Source organism: Enoplosus armatus, chromosome 17, assembly GCF_043641665.1.
Source record: "Enoplosus armatus isolate fEnoArm2 chromosome 17, fEnoArm2.hap1, whole genome shotgun sequence".
NCBI lineage: Eukaryota > Metazoa > Chordata > Actinopteri > Centrarchiformes > Enoplosidae > Enoplosus > Enoplosus armatus.
In genome coordinates this window covers 959092-978495 of record NC_092196.1, presented here as the reverse complement: position 1 = coordinate 978495, position 19404 = coordinate 959092, and the positions used below count along the sequence as shown (strand labels likewise).

General features: G+C 47.8%; 1 protein-coding gene across 1 annotated transcript; it reads left to right on the top strand.

Moving 5' to 3' along the window:
• The first annotated feature begins 1146 nt into the window (after positions 1 to 1146).
• On the top strand, positions 1147 to 10670 carry hoxb9a (homeobox B9a). Its single transcript, XM_070923418.1, has 2 exons — positions 1147 to 1759; positions 10435 to 10670. The coding sequence occupies exons 1-2, from the start codon at positions 1147 to 1149 to the stop codon at positions 10668 to 10670; spliced, it is 849 nt and encodes a 282-aa protein (XP_070779519.1).
• Positions 10671 to 19404: the final 8734 nt, after the last annotated feature.

The window sequence follows — 19404 nt, the reverse complement described above, 5'->3', positions numbered from 1 at the left end:
TTATGGTATTAAACGGACCCCCCCCTCCAAAAAAAAAAAAAAAAAGTAGTTGAAGTAGTTTGCGCTGTAAAGACGAGGGGGCATACCCACGCAGGGCCCGATTTAATGGCGCTCGTTAACAAAAATGACTGTTAATCTGCCAATAAAACGGTGTCAGGCGGCTCTGCAGCTCCGCACAGAGCCCTCCGAGCCGATCCAGAAAAGCGGGCGACACAATTAAACACATCCTAGGTGTGATTTTGTCTTTTTTATTTTACTCTCTGTCTCGTCTCGTCTCGTCTTGTCTCGTCTTGGGGGAGAACATCGCTCTGCGGCTGCGTGTTAGCGCTCACGCACTAACGGCGTTTTAATCGCAGGCTCCCCGGTTGTTGCGGTTGGTTCAGGTGACCGGCCAGCGCACCGTTCGGCGAGGAGTGGGTGTGCGCGCCCCGCCAAACGCCGCCCCGCGCGCTTGGCACCGGAGAATGCGCGCGCATCTGCTTTTGATTGGGTTAAGAATATATGAATAAATAAATAAATAAATGAATGAATGAAGGCATAAAAAAAATTATGGCGCCACTTATTTGTCAGCCATTGTCTCCGCTCTGCGTTTCATGCCTGCCGTCCAGACGAAGCGTAATTTAACGGTTCTATATAAACCCGGCTTTGACAGCAGCCATAGATACACGGACTAGAACCCGGACGAACTGTTCATTTTGCATATTGCATATAAACAAGACGATTTATTTAGAAGAGGGGGGGGGGGGGGCAATCTATTAAAGAGAGAGAGAGAGAGCGGGAGGGGGGCAGCGTGCAGGATTGATTTACGCTCCATTGACGCTTTATCAGGCTCGAAGAAGAAAGTCCGGCCAATCAGTTTGCGCCTCGCACACAGACCCGACAAAACCCCCGCGCAAAGTGCGAGGCTGTGGGCTGTAGCACTTTGTTTCGCTGTAGTGAGCAAGTAGTTTGGGAGGAAGGGGGCTCGAGTGTAGAGAGAGAGAGAGAGAGAGAGAGAGAGAGAGAGAGAGAGAGAGGAGGGAGGGGGGTGAGCAAGCAAAAGACAGAGGAGAACAAGAGAGAGAGGGAAAGAGAGAAATCTCGTAATGTGTCTCTTCTTGTTCTCCATTTAGTGAACTCGCGGCGTCTCGCAGATAATGTCCGAGAATGTCCATTTCTGGGACTTTGAGCAACTATTACGTGGACTCCATCATAAGTCACGAGAGCGATGAACTCTCAGCCCCGGCTCGCTTCCCCAGCGTCCAGTACGCGGGCTCGGGCTCCGCCGCAGCCGCGGGCGGACGGCAGCCCGGCGGCGCGGCTCACGCGGAGCTTCCCCATCCCGAGTCGTACCCATCCTGCAGCTTCCAGCCGAAGCCTCCGGTCTTCTCGTCACCCTGGAGCCCGTTCAGTCCGCACCACGGCGCCAGCGGCCTCCCTACTGTCTACCACCCTTACATCCCGGCGCAGCACGTGCCTGCCGCGGACACACGGTACCTACGCTCATGGCTGGACTGCGCGCCGCGCGGCTCCGAGTCTGTCCCGGGGCAGGGCCAGACTGGGCAGGTCAAGCTGGAGCCGCAGCTCGGCCACCTCGGCGGGGAGATCCCGGCCAAAGTCGGCGGACAGCACCAGCACGAGACCACCACGTACATCCTGGAGTCGACGTCCACGGCGGCGCGCGAGTTAAGCCACCATCCGGCCGCCATCCCGGGGGCTGGGTTCGACGAAAATAAGGACATTTGCGAAGGGAGCGAGGACAAAGACGGCCTGGATCAAAGTAAGTTATTAAAGCAGGAAATAGCGCGCGAGAGAAGGGGGGAGAGAGAGGGGAGAGAGAGAGAGAGAGAGAGAGAGAGAGCGGAGAGAGACATTGTAAATGCTTTTAATGCCGCCATAAAACAAGAACAAAGAGCCGGAGAGCCAAAGTGCCCCCACCTTCTGCTCTCGGAGTTTACTGTGATATTTAGCCCGTATCGTCCCCGTGTTGCCAGCCGGAGTGCTCGGGACAGCCCATGAAAAAAATAAATAAAAAAATAAAAAAATAAATAAAAACAAATCCAAATAAGTGCAATCTGCGACTTAAACCGGACACATACATATTCAAATGGACGCAAACAGCTGACAGTCCCAGAATTAAATCCAGCACCAAAAAAAACAACAACAAAAAAACAAGAACCGGCCTAAAAGCAAACAAACTAAAAAAAAAAGAACATAGCAGGATTGTGAACAATAACAGTTATTTTATTTATCTATTTATTTTTGGTCATTACGAATTCGACAAAAAAAGTTGTTTGACTCTTGAATCTCGAGGGATGCGTTCAAAGTTGGACCATACGCACTGAGGTGATGCTGTGAGCGCATCCACATGGCAGGATTGACAACAATTGAAAGCATTCAGGACAGTCAGTTTTTGGATTACCTGCCCCCCCCCCCCATTATATAGATGAAGTAGTCTACAATATATATATAGATATATATATATATATATGTATTTTAGGAATATAACAGAGCTTCTGGAAACCTCTGGAGTGCGGAGGGAGTGTTGCTTCTCTAACAGACGCTCCATGTCAGAGGACCCCCGGGAAATGAAATGGTGGGACCTGCTGCTCCTCTTCCTTTCCGTTAATTAACAGATAGGTGGTTTTTACGCAAGTTATTTGCCGGGGCATGCGCACTTCCGTCCTGTTTGAGTTTTGCCGGTGTGCTTTAGATTTGCCTTTTGTTTCGTTAGGGTGGTTTGTCGGGTAGATTATAGGTCGTCTCTCTCTCTCTCTGTGTCTTTTGCCACATGGGTTTTGTCTGCAGTAACAAGCTGATCGGCCGCTCCGAACTCCCTCAAACTGCTGCAAAGTATGCCTTGTACAGGCTACAGAGGTGCGGGCCTGCTGCTGTCTGACCGACGCTCACCGTGCACAGCTCATAATGCAGGGATCAAGCATGGAGCCCGGGCAGGCTGGATTATCTGAAGTAACCAGCCATATAAACAACGTGACTTTATATTTCCAATATGTCATAGTAATATTGCTGCTTTGCTTTTACACGAATTCTGCAATATCAAACTCACTTTCTCATAGAGGCGCAGACCTGTGCGTGCGTCCCTCTGCAACGTCACTCTTCCGCAGCACCCAAGATTGTAAACATTTGTAAACCCCCCCCCACCTCTCTCTCTCTCTCAGCTGCAAATATCCCATGCGTGTATGTCAGAGTATACAACGGCCAGTTCTTCTTCTAAAAATCATAGAAAGGAGTCACGCCGTCCATCATTGACCCGGTGGCTGAGATTACTTCTCAATAGAGCAGAGGCCTCATAACTCAGCACTCAGGAGCGCCGCTCACATGCAAAAAGAGAGAGAGAGAGAGAGAGGGGGGGGGGGGGGGGTGCAGTCCCGATAGCTCTCCGGACTCTTAAAGCGCGTATAAATCGTATAGGATCCCGTAAATCTCACAGCGGCTTCTCGCGGCGTTTAAATCTGCGGGCTGAGCGAGGAAGACGAGACAATTCAACTTTGCCCCCCCCCGCATTATGTTTTCACCCAAACTGCCACCTGGCAAACTTTTAATTATGGTTATTCTCATTATTATAGTTATTATTGTTGATGAGGCTCATAGTAAGGAACGCGCGCACAGACAAGGCTTCGCACCGGGCCCACCGACTGCCCCGGTGTTATTGCAGACTGAAAGTCCGCCGGCCCCGCAGTCGCAGGCGGGGGTTGCCGTTTTTATTCATCCGCTCCCTCTGTAATAATAATAATATTTTACCTGTCACGGAATCGCAATCATCTTGATATAACGCCGTCGAGGGTTTGGCCGGTGCAACGCGGGTTTGGGTTCTGCTTTTTCTATCATCACTCGCGCTAACAACAACATTGAATCCATCAACCAGCCTTGGCGGGGTTGTCTCGGTTTGAAGCGGGGGGGGGGGGGGGGGGGCGCGAAAAATGCTCCCTTGAAACATACCCATTTGATTCTTCTTCTCTTATTATTATTATTATTATTATTATTGTTGTGTTTATTTATTTTGCAACCGAGTCTGGATGTGAACGCGCTCTGTTTTCCTCCTCTTAGCCCCCGCCGGATAAATCTCGTTCTGCCAGAGGAGTCTGATCCGTGCGCCTGTGGCGCGTGGCCGCCGTTCTGTTTGTACGTGCGCGCGTGCACATGAGAGAGAGAGAGAGAGAGAGAGAGAGAGAGAGAGGGAAGGGGGGGGGGGGGGGGCTCTACCCTTCTCTTGGCCTTTTTTTTCGGTGCAAGAAATACAAATTACAAATACTACACTTATACACATTTTATTACTGCACTGGCACTACACACACACACACACACACATGCGTGCACACACACAGCCACCTTATTTCAGCATCTGAGCATACTATCCATCAGCGCAGGGAGCTGGTTAAGGGCTGGATGGAGCCCAGCAGTCTCCAGTCTGAATTATTAGACTTTCCACCAGTAACACTGTGTGTCCCAGTCTGGCTTGGTGGTTGTGAGGGCTCGTCTGTAATGGATTCATGTCCAACAAGAATCCATTACAGACCAGCCTTGGCTGAGAAAGTTTCACTGAGCTGCTCCAGAGGGTCAGCAGTTTTGGGGCTTTTTTTTTTTTTCCTCCTTCCCCCTGTTGTTCTTCATGCGTCTGTGCTGCAGTGGGTCAGTGGGTCGGTAGCGGGATCCAGCAAGCGAATGGGCTGCTCCTATTGTTCACGTGGCAGCCATTTTGAACACTATGAATGCAACAAAAAAACCAACTATCATCAGCTGCGGCTCACAGACAAATAGAAAGGGTTACCGAATTAGCAAGCAACGCCCCACCCCGCTTGGATTGAATTGGACCGCTTGCGAAGTCGGTTAATGCCACCCCAGACTCCTCGGGCGCCTCTCCTTGAACGTGTAAATCTGACATGCCACCTTCAAGGGAACTTAGCTGTAAATATCACAACACAATGTGCCTCGCAGCTGAGGCTGAGGCTGTTTTCAGCTGGCTGTGTTGGTGATAGGTGACTTTTGTGCTGCAATGGCCGGGTGGTGCAACCTTTTCCCTGAAAAGTTGCCTCATCCACAAATGACGCAGCGATGTGCATCATTTAAGTGCCCTGGCGGCTGTCCAGTTCACTTCTGGGGCTGTGGCTGTACATTTTGGCTGCCCTTTGTCACTGAGAGTTACTTTCAGACCGCAGATACCACTCTCACATCTGCGCAGTAACCCGTGAAGCTAGAGCCACCAGCAGCAGCAGGTTAGCTGAGCCTCGCTCTGTCCAAAAGTAACTTAATCCTTTGTTTGTTTAATCCGTACCAAAAAACAAAACAAAAAAGTAAGTGTAAAAATGACATGTTGTGGTTCAGCAAGAAAATAAACGCATTTCCAGAAACTGTTCCTTCAGTGTGCACTAGATAAACCTGGTTTGGTTAGGTTTAAGTCGTTTATGACGTGGACTTGGAGCTGTGTCACCGATGCACGCTGGGTTTTGTGTTGGCTCAAAGTCCCTTGTTTTTGTGCTGCGCGCCCGCTAGACATATTCACATGAGCGGCCTGACAATTTCGCATTCAACGGCGGCCAAATTCCCCGGAGACCTTCGACTGCGTGAGCTGCTTGCGCGCTAAACGTCACGGCACGGCGGAATCGTTGGAAGTCCTCGCCACTGGTGATGATAAGGAGGAATTTTGGACAGACAGCTGGTGTTTCAGGGGTTCCAAAGGCGCATAAGCTTAGGACTTCCCATGTATATACTATGATAAAAAAAAAAAGTACTTCCTATAATAATGGGTCTAATATACGCGAGTGTCTACTTGGACTCCTTGAATCCAGTTGTTTCTGGGGCACTTTTCAGCAGGGAATCTGAGAAATGATTAGGGTCTGCGTCTTGGCGCTTAAAAGCAGGACAAATCCAGGCCCGAGTTTCCCCTCCTCAGGTATTCAAAATGGCTGCTGTGGAATCCTACCTTTCCAAGCATCACGTCCCGTCGAAACCTGCATCCAGCTACAGATTCTCTTTGTGTAACTGGTGCTGGGCGGCCATCCAGAATAAACTACAAGATTACACTTCAGTCTTTGTGCTGCTGCTGGCGCTGCCGGGCAGGGTAAGAAAGTTATTACCCCTGAAGTTTATTAAGTTATAACGCCGGGTGAACAACCCCATTAATTGGCGTGTTGCTGTTGGTGGCTGGGTGAGATGGGGTGGAAGGGTTGGGGGTGGGGTGCTGGGAGGGAGATAAAATACGACTTTGGGAAATGTAATAACGTGCCTTTCGGATATATGAGAGGTCAATTTCTGGAACTATTAGGGTGAAATTGCAAAGGGAGGGAGAAAGAGACGGGATGTGATATTAGTCTTGTAGCCGTTTCGGTCACTGTTTCCATACAAGCGGCATTCATCATGGTGGACACACTCACACACACACACACACACACATAGGCGAAGACACACATTGGCCTACAATTGGACACATCGTGCTGCAGGGCCATGGCTTTACGGGAATATCAATCTTTTCATCCGTGCAGCTGTCCATGTGACAATCAAGCCACACATTGCTTCTGGAGACCCCTGGATGTAACCTACAGAACAAACTTCAAGTTAGGGCTATACACACCCATACCCCCCACAACCCCACCCATATTCTTTCTTTGCATCTGTCATCATCCTTACTGTCTTCCCACCCTTTGGAGAGAAAAAAAAAAAAGTCTATACAGTCCCCCCCCATCAACCACCAGCACCCCAACTCACCTCCCTTCTCCTCCGCTCCCCATCCCTCAAACGGTTCGTCATGCTGGGTGACAGCCATGGTCGGCACAGCGCCGAGGGTAATGGATGGCCCTGGAGGTGATTATACACTCGGGGAATGCAAAGCACCCACTTTACCATGTGACAAAAGCACCCCGCACCCCCCACCCTCTCCTCACCTCTTTACCAGGCATTATTTTGCCCTGAGATGAAATCGATCCTCTACATGCTGGCCATGTTGGAGGAAATTGATTCCAGAGGGTATTAAGGACGTATTTACTGACGATGGCCGCTAACCAACCCGGGGGGGGGGGGGGGGGGGGCTGTAGTCTGTCAGATCCACACGGGGACAGAGGCCGGGTGATGCAGCGCACATCTCCGGCAGCCATCTTGCATCTTTGCAACCTTGTTTCCAAAGTCTCTGCGTCCAATGTGCTGAATTCCGCCACCGAACCGAACAGAAACGCAAGCTCGAGTTGTCCGACATGACTCTCACGTCCACACGTATCCTGCAACAACAACAAAAAAAGCCATGGCCCTATTTGTAGGTACAGCACGACGCAGCTGTAGTGTTGGCTAACAAGAGCAACATGTTAGCCGCTTTCTGGAGAGGGTGAGCTTTTCATCATGGGTTTGTTCACACGTATGAAGAAAAAAAACGCCACGATTGACTCCACACGGTCTGTTTGTCCTTTTAAAAAGCAGGGTCATATCTTTTTGAAGAGCTCAAGTTGTTATTTCACTTATTCCGTTATTTCAAATGGGAGTTCTGTGCCTAGTGATTACTGTATGTGGAATTTTCTTCTAAATCTAGGACATTTAGGAGACTGTCGGCTTCAATTTGGTTGATTCGACTTTGGTGGTGAATGAGAGATTTCCACGATTAGAGAACAATTAAAAGTGACGGCCTTGCTCTATAGATGCAATGTGTCAATTTGTGTGTGTGTGTGTGTGTGCCCCACCAGGAAAAAGAAAGAGTAAATGGAATGCTAGGGGGAAATAAAATACGTCAAACACCTGCGACAAAACAAGTCAAAATTCTACCAGTATGTCAAATGTACGCGTCTTTCAATCCAAATTATGACAGAAGAAGTTCACGAGACGAGAGTCTCACCACTATGACTTACTTTCTCCTAACTTAACAACTCTTAACAACTTAAAATGTCAAACTTTGACCTTTAATTCTTTCTTCTTCTTCTTCTTCTTCTTCTTTTTTTTTTTTAAATTGACCACAAGTATTCCTAACTTTTCCATCCCATTTTTCCCCCTCCTGGCCTAAATGATCCCACCTTAAGGAGCCGAAACATTCAAATGCAAAACCATATCTGTCGAGATGAATCCGATAACCCCCTCCTCACGGTGCCACACACAAGACAATTCTTTTTCCATAACTTGGAATAAAACAAATCGGTTATGAATGTCATATGCAGTCGTGCGAGTTGCCTTGGCATTATGGCGAGTGTGATTGTCACGGTTGTAAAATATTACCAGTGAAATTGAAGACAGACGGAGCCTCCACCCAACATCAGTTAGGAGAAAGGGAGGGACACACACACACACACACACACACATTCTAATTCTCCCTGCTTGGCGTCAAAAGGCGCTGAGGCTCAGGCTTTTTCCCCCATGACTAGCGAGTGATAAGATCATCCCCTCTGCCATTTTAGGCCAGAAGACCGGGGCTGCATTTTACATAAGGACAGAAAATCTCCTTGACTTACAGACCTGATCTTCTCCTGGCTGCAAGGATAAAAGTCTCTTTTTGCAGTTAGACAGCAAACTGATTTAGAAGGAGCTTATATTCTCGAATTCAGCCCTGATGGTTAAGACTACATGTGTGCTGTTTCATTCAGTCTGACTTGGGAAAGCTTTAGTGTAACAAAACAAAACAAAAGACAGCCAGTGACTTCTACACAAACCAAAGTTTTTCCTTTGACCAATAAATCTTTTGCACCAGAGTTGGAAGTTTGAAACTGCTGGCTGAGATGGTGTCACTGATAAAGACGCAAGGGGGAAAAATGAAGAATATGGCTCAAATGTGGCCTCCTCACTTCTGTTCATCTCCGGAGGCGGTCTTGGAAGCTTTTCGTGACACATTTCATTCGTCTCAACAGTTCAGGCAAAGTGAGATTTCGAGCTTTGCCTGTTTAAATTGGACTCCCCTTTGGGTTTTTACAGACTCCAGCTAGCGGAGGGCTCCTGCTTTGTAGCCTCGACTGAGTTGTGATCGTCTGGAGGAAGAGCCCGGCCCTGACCGCAGGGAATGATTGCTCTTTGGTTGAAGGTTTTTTATTTAGAAGATGTAAAAGTGGAAACGAACCGAAACCAGTTCTTGCCTCTCGCGTTGGTCCCTGAATGTGTTTTGGGAGTTGTTTTCAAAAAATGGCAACATCTACATCCTGAGATTGCATAGGTAGATTTGGATAGATTTGTGCCTGAGCTGGTTAAAAACATGGTGATATTTGCAGGTAAAAAAAAAAATGTGTGAAAGGGATGGCAAAGCTCATTTCTTTCATGGTGGAGCTTGTCTCTCGGGAGAGCCTCGGTGCCGTGTCAGCCCCAGCAGGCCGCCCCATAGTTGAGATGCCTCGGTGCTTTGCAGAGGGGAAGAGCAGATTGCTTTCAGCCCTAAGCCAGACCCTTGCGTCGCAAACAAGAAATCTCTGCTAATTACATCGGTCTGAAAGCTATAAAGAGGGGTGGGGTGGGGTGGGGTGGAGGAGTCAGGGTGGCCTGGCAAACAAGACATGTGGAAGACAGAGAGACAGAGATGAAAATAAAATCAAGACAACAATTCATCATTTTTTTTTTCTCTCCCCGCAGAAAATGAGGAGCATCCAATTTCTCACCCCTGTTATATTTACGCACTGCAGTTTCCGCAATGAAAGTTTCCGCAATGAAATGAAGGCCGAGCGAGGCCTTTCTTTTGTTTTGTTTTTTTCCAAGCTGCTTTGGAGCCAGCGTGGCCCGTGCATTTAGTTATGAGGAAGGTGTTGTGTTCAAATCATATTGAATCTATGGAAGCTCGATGAAAGGCGAAGGAGGAACGCGGGAAATACACACACACACACACACACACACACACATATATGTATTTTTTCCTTTTCCCTCTAATCCCACCAGGGCCATAAATTTCACGCTGCTTATTAATTTAGGAGCAATGATTAGTGACGCAGTGACAGTGTGCTGAGCTGCAACGTGATCATCATTCTCACACAAACCCAAAAAAAAGAAAAAAGAAAAAGGAGCAGTATTAGGCCTGTAAAACATCCTCCCCGGTGTGCTTTGTGTGTGTTTGCGATGCCATCAATTTCGGCTACCGTTTTTCTTGTTTTTTTGGTCTGAAAATGTGGTTTTGAGGTGATATTTGAGGTGGTTTTGTTGAGCTTTAGTTCATATTTATCCCCCGTGCCTTCCTCCTCGCGCATGGAAGGCACACGCGCTGTCAAATAAAACAGCCGTGGGCCTGCTCCTGTCACATTTGCGCCCCGCTTGACACCATAAACCTGTAAGTGTCAATTGCGTCATTGCGTCAGGTGGGCCAAGCTTTTACGCACAAGGTTCTGCCACTTTTACGCACGGAGGGAAACGCCCTTTTGTTTTGATCATTCGGTTTTTTTCATTCAGCTTTTGTCAAGAGAGGTGTGTGTGTGTGTGTGTGGGGGGGTAGTACACGTGCATTTGCTTTATTTTATTATTAACTGCCTCCCTTTTCTTTTTCTCCTCTTCCTCCAGATGACCCGTCGGCCAACTGGCTCCATGCGCGCTCCTCCAGGAAGAAGCGGTGCCCGTACACCAAATACCAGACGCTCGAGCTGGAGAAGGAGTTCCTGTTCAACATGTACCTCACGCGGGACCGGCGGCATGAGGTGGCGCGCGCGCTTAACCTGACGGAGCGGCAGGTGAAGATCTGGTTCCAGAACCGGAGGATGAAGATGAAGAAACAGAGCAAAGACCAACCCAAGGACTAAGCGGGACTGTCGCCCACATACACATTCAGACGCGCACTCACGCACGCACTCACGCTCACACCATGTAGGCCACAAAGCCCCCTATTTCTTACGTCTAGAACACAAAAATGGCCTTCCCAAGAACTGCAAATACACACACACACACACACACACACACACACACACACACACACACCTGCTGTTTGGCCAATTTGTTTTAACCTTCAGGCACTACCACGTGAGCTGCAGTCCAATCACACTGATCCATACAACTGATCAATGGCTTTCATTGATCGCTAACAGACGCCGGGGACGTCACCGCGTCAACACTGAAAGTCTCAAGACGGTCTCAGTCCGGTGTTGGAAGGAGGCTGGGACTTTTGGAACCGCTTGAGTTCGTGGTCATGGAGGATGATGGACAAAATACCCGCAGACCGACAGCTCCTGGGACCCCCCCTCTCCCTCAAACGGGGTCGGACTCCTCATAAACCCGCGGACTGGACTGTTTGTGTGATGAACTGGCGGCTCTCGCTGGTCCTCCGTCTTCATAGTTTTTTTTTTACATTACTTTTATATTATTATTTAGGCTTTGGTATTAGGCAACGTTGTGAAAGGGAAGAAAGAAGCGAACCGCCTAGTGATGCTACAACAGGCTGGGGGTGGGGGTGGGGTTGGAGGGGGGCAGACAGAGAGAGAGAGAGAGAGAGGGGGGATCTTCTGATTTTCTCAAGCACTACTCCTTCTGTTATTACTTATTTATTGTTCCGTCGCTGACACCGGAGGCGCGCGGAGGTGCTGAAACCGGGGTTTCGCGTGGCCATTAATAAGCACGAGGAGCGAGGTGGTTTTCATCCTTCTTCTTCTTCTTCTTCCTCTTCCTCCTCCCCTCTTTTCTTGTTTCTCTCATTGCTGGCAGAATGTGATTACAAAGCGCCCGATGGTCGGCGTTGATAGCAGCAAGCCGCCGTTTGTTTCCCGGCTGTCGGCCTAAGTAATGAGCAGATACCGGAGGGGGGAGGAGGAGGAGGAGGAAGAAGAAGAAGAGGAGGGTGGGAACTGATGGTTGTGGCTGGGGTGTTAACCCGACTCAGCAACCGGGGATCCGATTAGGCTGCTGTCGATATCGTGGATCCCCGCCCTTCAGCTACCTCTCCGGATGCTTTATGCGCTGCGGCTCATCTGGGGCCTATCGATACTCGACCGCCCCCCCCCCTTCGTTCTATGCATGGGCCTGGAGTTAGCAGGGTCTATCTGAGAGGAGACACAGCACAAAAGCACCAAATAAATAAATACAAATGAAAGTATCACATCCACCCTTCTTGAAACGAGTTCAGGGACCAGGTGAGGTTAGTCTCGGTCACCCGCCACCCTGACCCTGAATTTACTTCCGGTGATAAATACTCCAGGTCGTTTTGGCTGCTTCCCCTTCACATTCTGACCCCCGCATGCCTTCTCACCACACATTCTCCAACAGCATAACACAAACGCTCCTCAGCCAGACCGGCCAGTACGTTTGCGCGCCCTGCGGAGAAACCACCACCTTCCCGGTCTCTCCTCCACCTTTGATTGCATCGCGTCTTAAGAAAGAATCAGCTCTATTTTTATACATACAGTAGCCTATATTGTCTATTATCTGCTATGCAAGGCGGGGTTCCTCTCTCATTTCAGGAAATGTGCGGATGGCGTGAACGCAGAACGCAAAAACTAGGACCGAGAGGAAAAAGCCAAACACCCCCCCCCCCCCCCCCACCTCCCGATGCGCTCACATGTTTACTGAGGATTTTGAAACCCCCCCCCTCGCCTGGAAAAACATCATTCATAGAGGTTCTATAACACGTTTATATCCACACGTAGTCCCGCGCGAAATGCTTTTGCAACAGTGTCCACATTTACCACAACAGCCCGGAGTTTTTATCTGGTCGGACTTTATGCAGAGTTTTATTGATCCTGTCGAGTGTTTAAAATTATAAAGAGGCCGTGTCGGAGAGCCGAGCCGCTGCTACGGCGTTATTCCGAAGGGTCGGCGTGGTTTAAATGGCGTCCGATGGCAGCTTTATGGACGGATCATAAACACCAGTGTGTTCACTGCGTGCGTGCGTGTGTGTGTGTGTGTGTGAGTGTGGTGTTGGACGTGGTGGTGAGGCTGGCAGACCATAAAGGCTGCTTGTGCACCAGCATTGTAAACACACACACACACACACACACACATAAAAATTATATATATATACTTTACGCACACATACGTGCGTGGATGTTGCCTCCAGTTGAATCGACGTGATTTCCAACCCCTTCTTTACGCGCAGAAGTGAACGGGTCTACAAAGCAGCCTTTTATTTTTTACTATTATTATTTCTTAATAGTTTTTCTTTTTTTTTTTTAATTCTTTTGTTGCAAAGTCTTAAGCGGAGAAGCGCCGCAATTTCTCGACACGCAGCGTCCGGATCCTCTTATTACACGAGTACAAATGTTTACATGGTTTGCGCATGCCTCGAGTCGCTCGTCATTTTGAGGACGTTATTTCGTCGTTTAGCTCTTTGTGTGTCTTGAAATCTGTCGGTGGGGTGGGGGTGCGTACTGGGGGGAAAAATTAAAAACAGACTTAAATAGAAGTTTCTTGATAGGAAATATTTCTAATTTATTGTATATAAAAAATGAGTAACCTTGTCTTTTTCTTATCGGAATGAGTTCAATTTGCTGAATATTGTTTTTTTGGTTTTTTTCTTGTCTTATTGGGACGTGGCATCTTACTGTAATATAGATCTTTTTTTTTTTCTTCTTCTTTTTCTTCTTCTTCTTTTTGTCTGTCATGTTCTTTAGATTCTGTTCTTTTTGTTGTTGTTGTTGTTGTTGTTGTTTTGTTTTTTTGTTGTTTTCTCTCCATGTTGTTGTGCCGACTGTGTCCGAATGATCTGTTCTGGTGTCAGTCCGATGTGCTCTTCGTGTCTATGATTTGTGAAATGGTTCAAGTGTTGGGACAGAGAGGACGGAAGGAGGGGGGTTCGATTAATTAAATGCTTCTATATAAATTATGATATCTATTGGATTCACTGACTCGGGTGCTTTCCTTCTCTCTCACTGTGGCTTTTACTGTCTTTACTCTCCTGACTGGAGGAACAAAGTTTTCTTTTCTTTTTTTTTGTTGTTGGCCGTTTTCATTTTATTTCCCTTTCCTTCCTCCTTTGTGTTCTGTTTTAAAGAGTCAAATCTAATCCATGTGGCCACAGCAAAGGCTTTATTAGCGGGCAGGCAAACTCTCTCTGATCTTCTCCTCCACGTGAAATGTTCCAGTCCTCGTATGTCTTTTTCCTCTCTTCTTCTTCTTCTTCTTCTTCTTCTTCTTCTTCTCCTCCTTCTCCTGTGTGTGTTGCTGGTCTCCCTGTTGTTTCTCCGTGCGATGGCACAATGCTGGATTCCCATTAAAGAGGAGACTTTACAGTACGACCACGCTTCGTGTCATCACGCTTGCCGCTTCTCACTGCTAATTAAATAGAAGGTTATCCGCGGGGGAAGTGGTGTGGGGGGCAGGGGGGGCGGTTGGGTGATTTACAGCTGAAATTGACCATTTAGTTATTCCCCGTTATATCGGCAGGCCTCCCGTTCCGATGCTCTCTGGCGCGAGTGGGGAAGCTCAGAGAGAGCGGCCGAGCTCTCCTTTTGGTTTCCCCTCTTCTTCTTCTTCTTCTTCTCCTCGTACTTTTCCAGATTGAATCTGGTCTCTGCGGGAAGAGAGGCAGAGACCGAGGCGAGGCGGGATGGTGGAGGGTGGAGGGCGGAAGGGGGCATGGGAGAGAAAGGAGCGGATGAGCCAGCATGTGTTTAAAATATGTGTCTCTTCAGTTGTACACTGACGCTTAAAGGAGAGGGGCGTCTGTTTGGCTGCAACACCAAAAGACTGTCATAAACCCATAAACACCCCCCCCCCCCCTCTCTCTCTCTATCCCCCAACCACCACCCTCCCACACACACACACACACACACACACACACAGATGATGAGTGCATTCATTAGAGGCGTCGTCATCCGTCCATTAGGAGCTTGTGAAGCCGCTGCGGTTCCTGTGTTTGTCTCTGCACCAAAATGACTGATAGACACAGAGTCTGATGAGGGGGGGGGGGGGGATCTGCAGGATCTAGCCCTACTGCTGCTTCCTCCCCGGGCCTGCAGCCTCGGTGTAGAAACAGCCATAATGTTAGGGCTGTGGAGTTGGGCAGTGGTGCAAGCTGTAAAAGTTGCCATGTGTTGCAGTTGCATGCAAAAGCAGCAGGAGGGAAAACTAACGCAAAACAGCGACGGTAAGAGAACCAGTTCACAGAAGCTTCAGTGGCTCTTTCAGCTGTGTGGTATCAGATTGAAGTTATTCAACTTTTCAAATATACCCCACCCCCCCTCCTCCTCCTCCTCCATGACAATTGTATTTTAAGGATGTGGACGTGACCTCAGTGCACCCCGGTGTCAGCTCCTGGTGCCCCCTAGCCTTCATGTGGCTGGCACACTACTGGACCCACACTGACACTGGCATTAGCAGCAGCTGTCTTGGTAACATCTTCCATTTCAAGCACTTATAAGCACAATTTATACGCTCAAAGGTTTTATGACACGCTTAGCTTCTAAGGTGGGTCTTGAAGTACTCGTACAGCTCGTCCAATCGAGCATCCCTGACTGGTTCATAACCATGTCATGAATGCTTGATTTTCTATACAGTCTAGCGGTAAAGGCCCCATGTTGTAGAGAGTGAGATGTCCCGTGTCTTGTTTGACTATAAAGCAGGTCTGGGTGCTGTATAAATACTGTGAAAGCATCAAAACGCTCAGTCCACAGAGAAATGAAACACAGCCCGTATTCAGACACTGCGCCATTTAAACGAGCCGCGGGGACTTCCTGTAAGGTTGTGATGTCACAACCATACAGTCACCGCACTCGGACCCCCTAGCAGGTCATCTGCTCCAATCACAGCACCACCCACCAAGTACAGGGAAGAGCTCATCCACCCGCTCAGCCTGTCTAAGTTATCGGAGCGCTCCGCTCAGGAACCACTCTTCAGGTTTTTGGAGGTTTTGCCGAAAACGGCTTGTTTCAGACAGACGGTGAACTGGGGGAGGGGGGCTGCAGAAAGGGCCAGGAGGAGATAAAGCAGGACTTTTCTGAACTGTGAATCATGCGAAAGCTGCTCTAGTGGAGTCCCAGAATAAAAACACAGAGCTGGAAATGAGCACGACATGGGACCTTTAAGGAACTGTTCATAATCATGTGCAAGTTATTCACGGGTTAACTGTTTACAAAATGGGTTTAAATGCATGAAGACAGCCCATTGTAGGATCACACCACCTTGTGTTATGTTATCAAGCATTCGCCAGCTGTTCATGTGGTTGTGAATGCATAATGGGGGGGCGGTTATAATTATTAGAAAACACATGAATAAACGCGTAAATGTCCTTATATCTGCTTAAAACTTTATCATAGTGTGTTAATCGTGTATTACATTTGTGAAATAGTGCTTATAAATGCTAAAAAAAAAAAAAGGGGGTGTTGCCACAATCTCTGTAGCTGTGTGTGTAGTAGTAACAAACGGTGCTGAGAGTGAAAGCAGTGTAAACAGCCCTCTGGTGCAAAGAGGCTCTCTGCTTCATCCCTGCACCGCTGGGCCCGACCAATGAGGCCTCAGGATTCCAGCAGATTTAGGCTCGGGCCCCAACAAAGCCGTCCCATAAACCATCTACGGACTCGGTGGCGGATGATTGTGATACTTTCTCAGAGGTCTAGCAGGGTCAGAGCTTCATTAAAAATCCAGAAGCTCCCTCCGGCCTCAGCCCCGCCGTCCCAGGGAAGGGACCGCAACTGCAAGCTAGCTTCACCCAGCTATGTGTGTGTGTGTGTGTGTGTGAAAGAGAGAGAGAGAGGGAGGTGTGGACATGGCACAGTAAATCTCGGAGAGAATGCAGCGAGCAAGGAGCCCCACACAACAACAGCGACTCATATTCACATCAAGTTAGCACAGGGACGAGTTTCAGCTGGGGACGCCGTGGTCCCACATCTGCAGGAGAGAGGGCAGAAGCATGGAGGGGTGTGGGGGGTGTGGGGGGGGGGGGGGGGGGGGGCAGCAGTGCTGTCGTTGAGAAGCAGCAGCAATTCTGCGAGCAGCAAGAAAAGTGCTCGGCAGAAGAACCAGCTGGAGTTATGCAGTGCAAAGGGAAGCAGTGTACACCAGTGAAACCAGTGTCTTTTACATGCATTCATTTCGAATGAGGGTGAAGAAGGAAGTCATAGTGGGACACATAGAACTGACTTTGGTGCCAGATTATTGTCATATTCATGTGTACAGATAAGCCTAAGCAAGCCAAAGTGTTCTGCTTCAATATATATATATATATGTGTGTGTGTGTGTGTGTGTGTGTGATTAACAACAGTATGATATGCATCTGGGCACCAACAGAAACCTGCACAGGAGACACTTCTATTCAGCCTGTTTCTAGCGTGCATGGTCTGGTTCTTGAGTCAGCTGCTGGATGTGGCTACGTTGCTGAAATTGTCACCCCCAAACACCAACGACCCCCCTGCAAACCCCCTTCCTCAGTAACCTATCCCAACTGCGAGGCGGTGGGGAGATCCAGATTGGCTCATTGCGCGGTGATTTAGCTGCGCCGGCCAGAGTAGGTGAACGAGGCCTCCCTCATCATTTCTTGCAGTGATATTTTCTGAAACTAAATGGGCTGCACGAGACGGGAAAAAAAAAAAGAAAAGAAAAGAAACACACACACACACACACACGTGCTGGCAAGAAAAAAAAAAATCATATTTCAACCCCGGGGTGCGAGCGTGGCCAATCCAATATGTCTTCACTTTATCCTCTCATATTAAAGCAGAGTCTACAGATAATAACCCAGCGCACACTCTGCGTGGATGTTAGAGCGCAGCGGGCCCATAGCCTAACCCCCCCCCACGCCCTACCCCGCCGCTCTGAATGAGCTGTTTTACACCGCGCGCGCAGCTTCTATAATTCATCAAGCAGCAGAAGAATATCATTCATATTCATAAATTCTTCTCCCAGAGAGTTATGGTCCCGCCTGTCCAACGGCTGTATGGATCAGATATCACATGGAGCCCATTCTGGACTCATTAGCAGTTGGACGGCGGGGCCGGGCGCTGCTGGCTGCTCTGCAGATGTTGCAGCCGCCTCTGTTAACTGGACAGAAATGATAATATACTAATAATAACCGTAATGACAACGTGAAATGCTGAAATCATAGCAGTATGTGCGCATGTCACGGCTGTCTCTGAGTGGGCAGAGAGAAAAGAAAGAAAGAAAAAGAATAAATATAAATAAATAAAGAGAGAAATGCAACACCAATAACAGTCAGCTGGGCAGAATGCTGGGCCCGTGTTGTACATTAATATAATAGTAATAATAATAATAATAATAATACAAAATATAGAAGTAATAGCAGTATGTGCACATGTCACGGCTCCTGCTGGCTGGGCAGAGAGAAATAATAATAATAATAATAATAATAGCCAATATAATAATAATAACAGTGTGCACATGTGTCTCTGACTGGGCAGAAAAAAAAGATTTACTTAAAATGCAACACCAATAATAATAATAATAATAATAATAACTTGAAATATAGAAATAACGACAAATATCACACCGATAACAATATGAGCACAAACACAACAAATGATAGCGATATGAAGACGCGTCACAGCACTTTCTGTAATTAATACTTTTATACTTTTTTTTTCGTAGAGCTTTCTTTCCATGGTCCTCCCAGGCAGCCAGTTGTTTTTTTTAACACACACACACACACACACACAAATAAATAGCCAGACTGATGATAAATGAATAATTAATTAAATAACAGCATGTGGGCAAGCTTTATAATTTATTACCTATTTTTAAAAAATTATTTTGTAATAATTGGAGCTTCTTTTTGTTTTTTTTTGTTTTTTTTTTTACATAACAATGACAGGCAAAATAAAACAGCGCAATAGGTTGTGATTTTATAACGCCTGTTTTAAAAATTAGAAATTGAAAAACAACAATTAAAAAACAAACAAAACGGGGGCGGGGGCGGGGGGTCGCCCAATTCCCATATTAATGTTAACGATAATAATAAATAATAATATTAAGCACAAATCACAAGTTAGAAAATAAAAGGAAGAAATACAACAAAACGTCGCCAGTAACTTCTCTAATGTTGCCCCCCCCTCCCCCCCCCACTGAAGTCAGGAATGAAGATCGCGGCTTGCAGCAGACACTCTCGCGTTGTGTGTTTGGCATGCCGCTCGCCCCTGTTGGCTCATTCCTTTAAAACGGTTAGGGCAGCGGCACTCACACACACACACGCACACACACGCACACACACACGCACACACACGCACATACGCACAGCCCACCGCTCCGTTTCTTCCAAATGATTCACATCCATCTGCATTCACAGTAGTTGTGTTTCAAAGCCGCAAATCTCCGAGCCGTTTGATTTCTCGCGGCGCGTCGCCCGGCGGAGCTTCCCGGGAAAGATGAGGCTTCCATGCATTTATTTCTTCTTCTGTAATTGTGAAACCACAAGTGGACTCCGCCGGTCAGAACACGCCGTCAGGATTTGTTTCATTTGTTTTATTTCCCTTTGAAGAAAAAACTGATAGTATTTCTCCCTTTGGGCCAATAAAGCTCCACCAGCTTTCTGTCCTCCTCCTCCTCCTCCTCCTCTTCTTCTTCTTCTTCTCACGTCAGTTGTTTTGCACACTTCCTATTTTC

Coding starts and splice junctions, on each gene's coding strand:
- hoxb9a (XM_070923418.1), top strand. CDS start 1,147: ATGTCCATTTCTGGGACTTTGAGCAACTATTACGTGGACTCCATCATA. Junction 1,760..10,434: donor CAAAGACGGCCTGGATCAAA/GTAAGTTATTAA, acceptor CTCTTCCTCCAG/ATGACCCGTCGGCCAACTGG.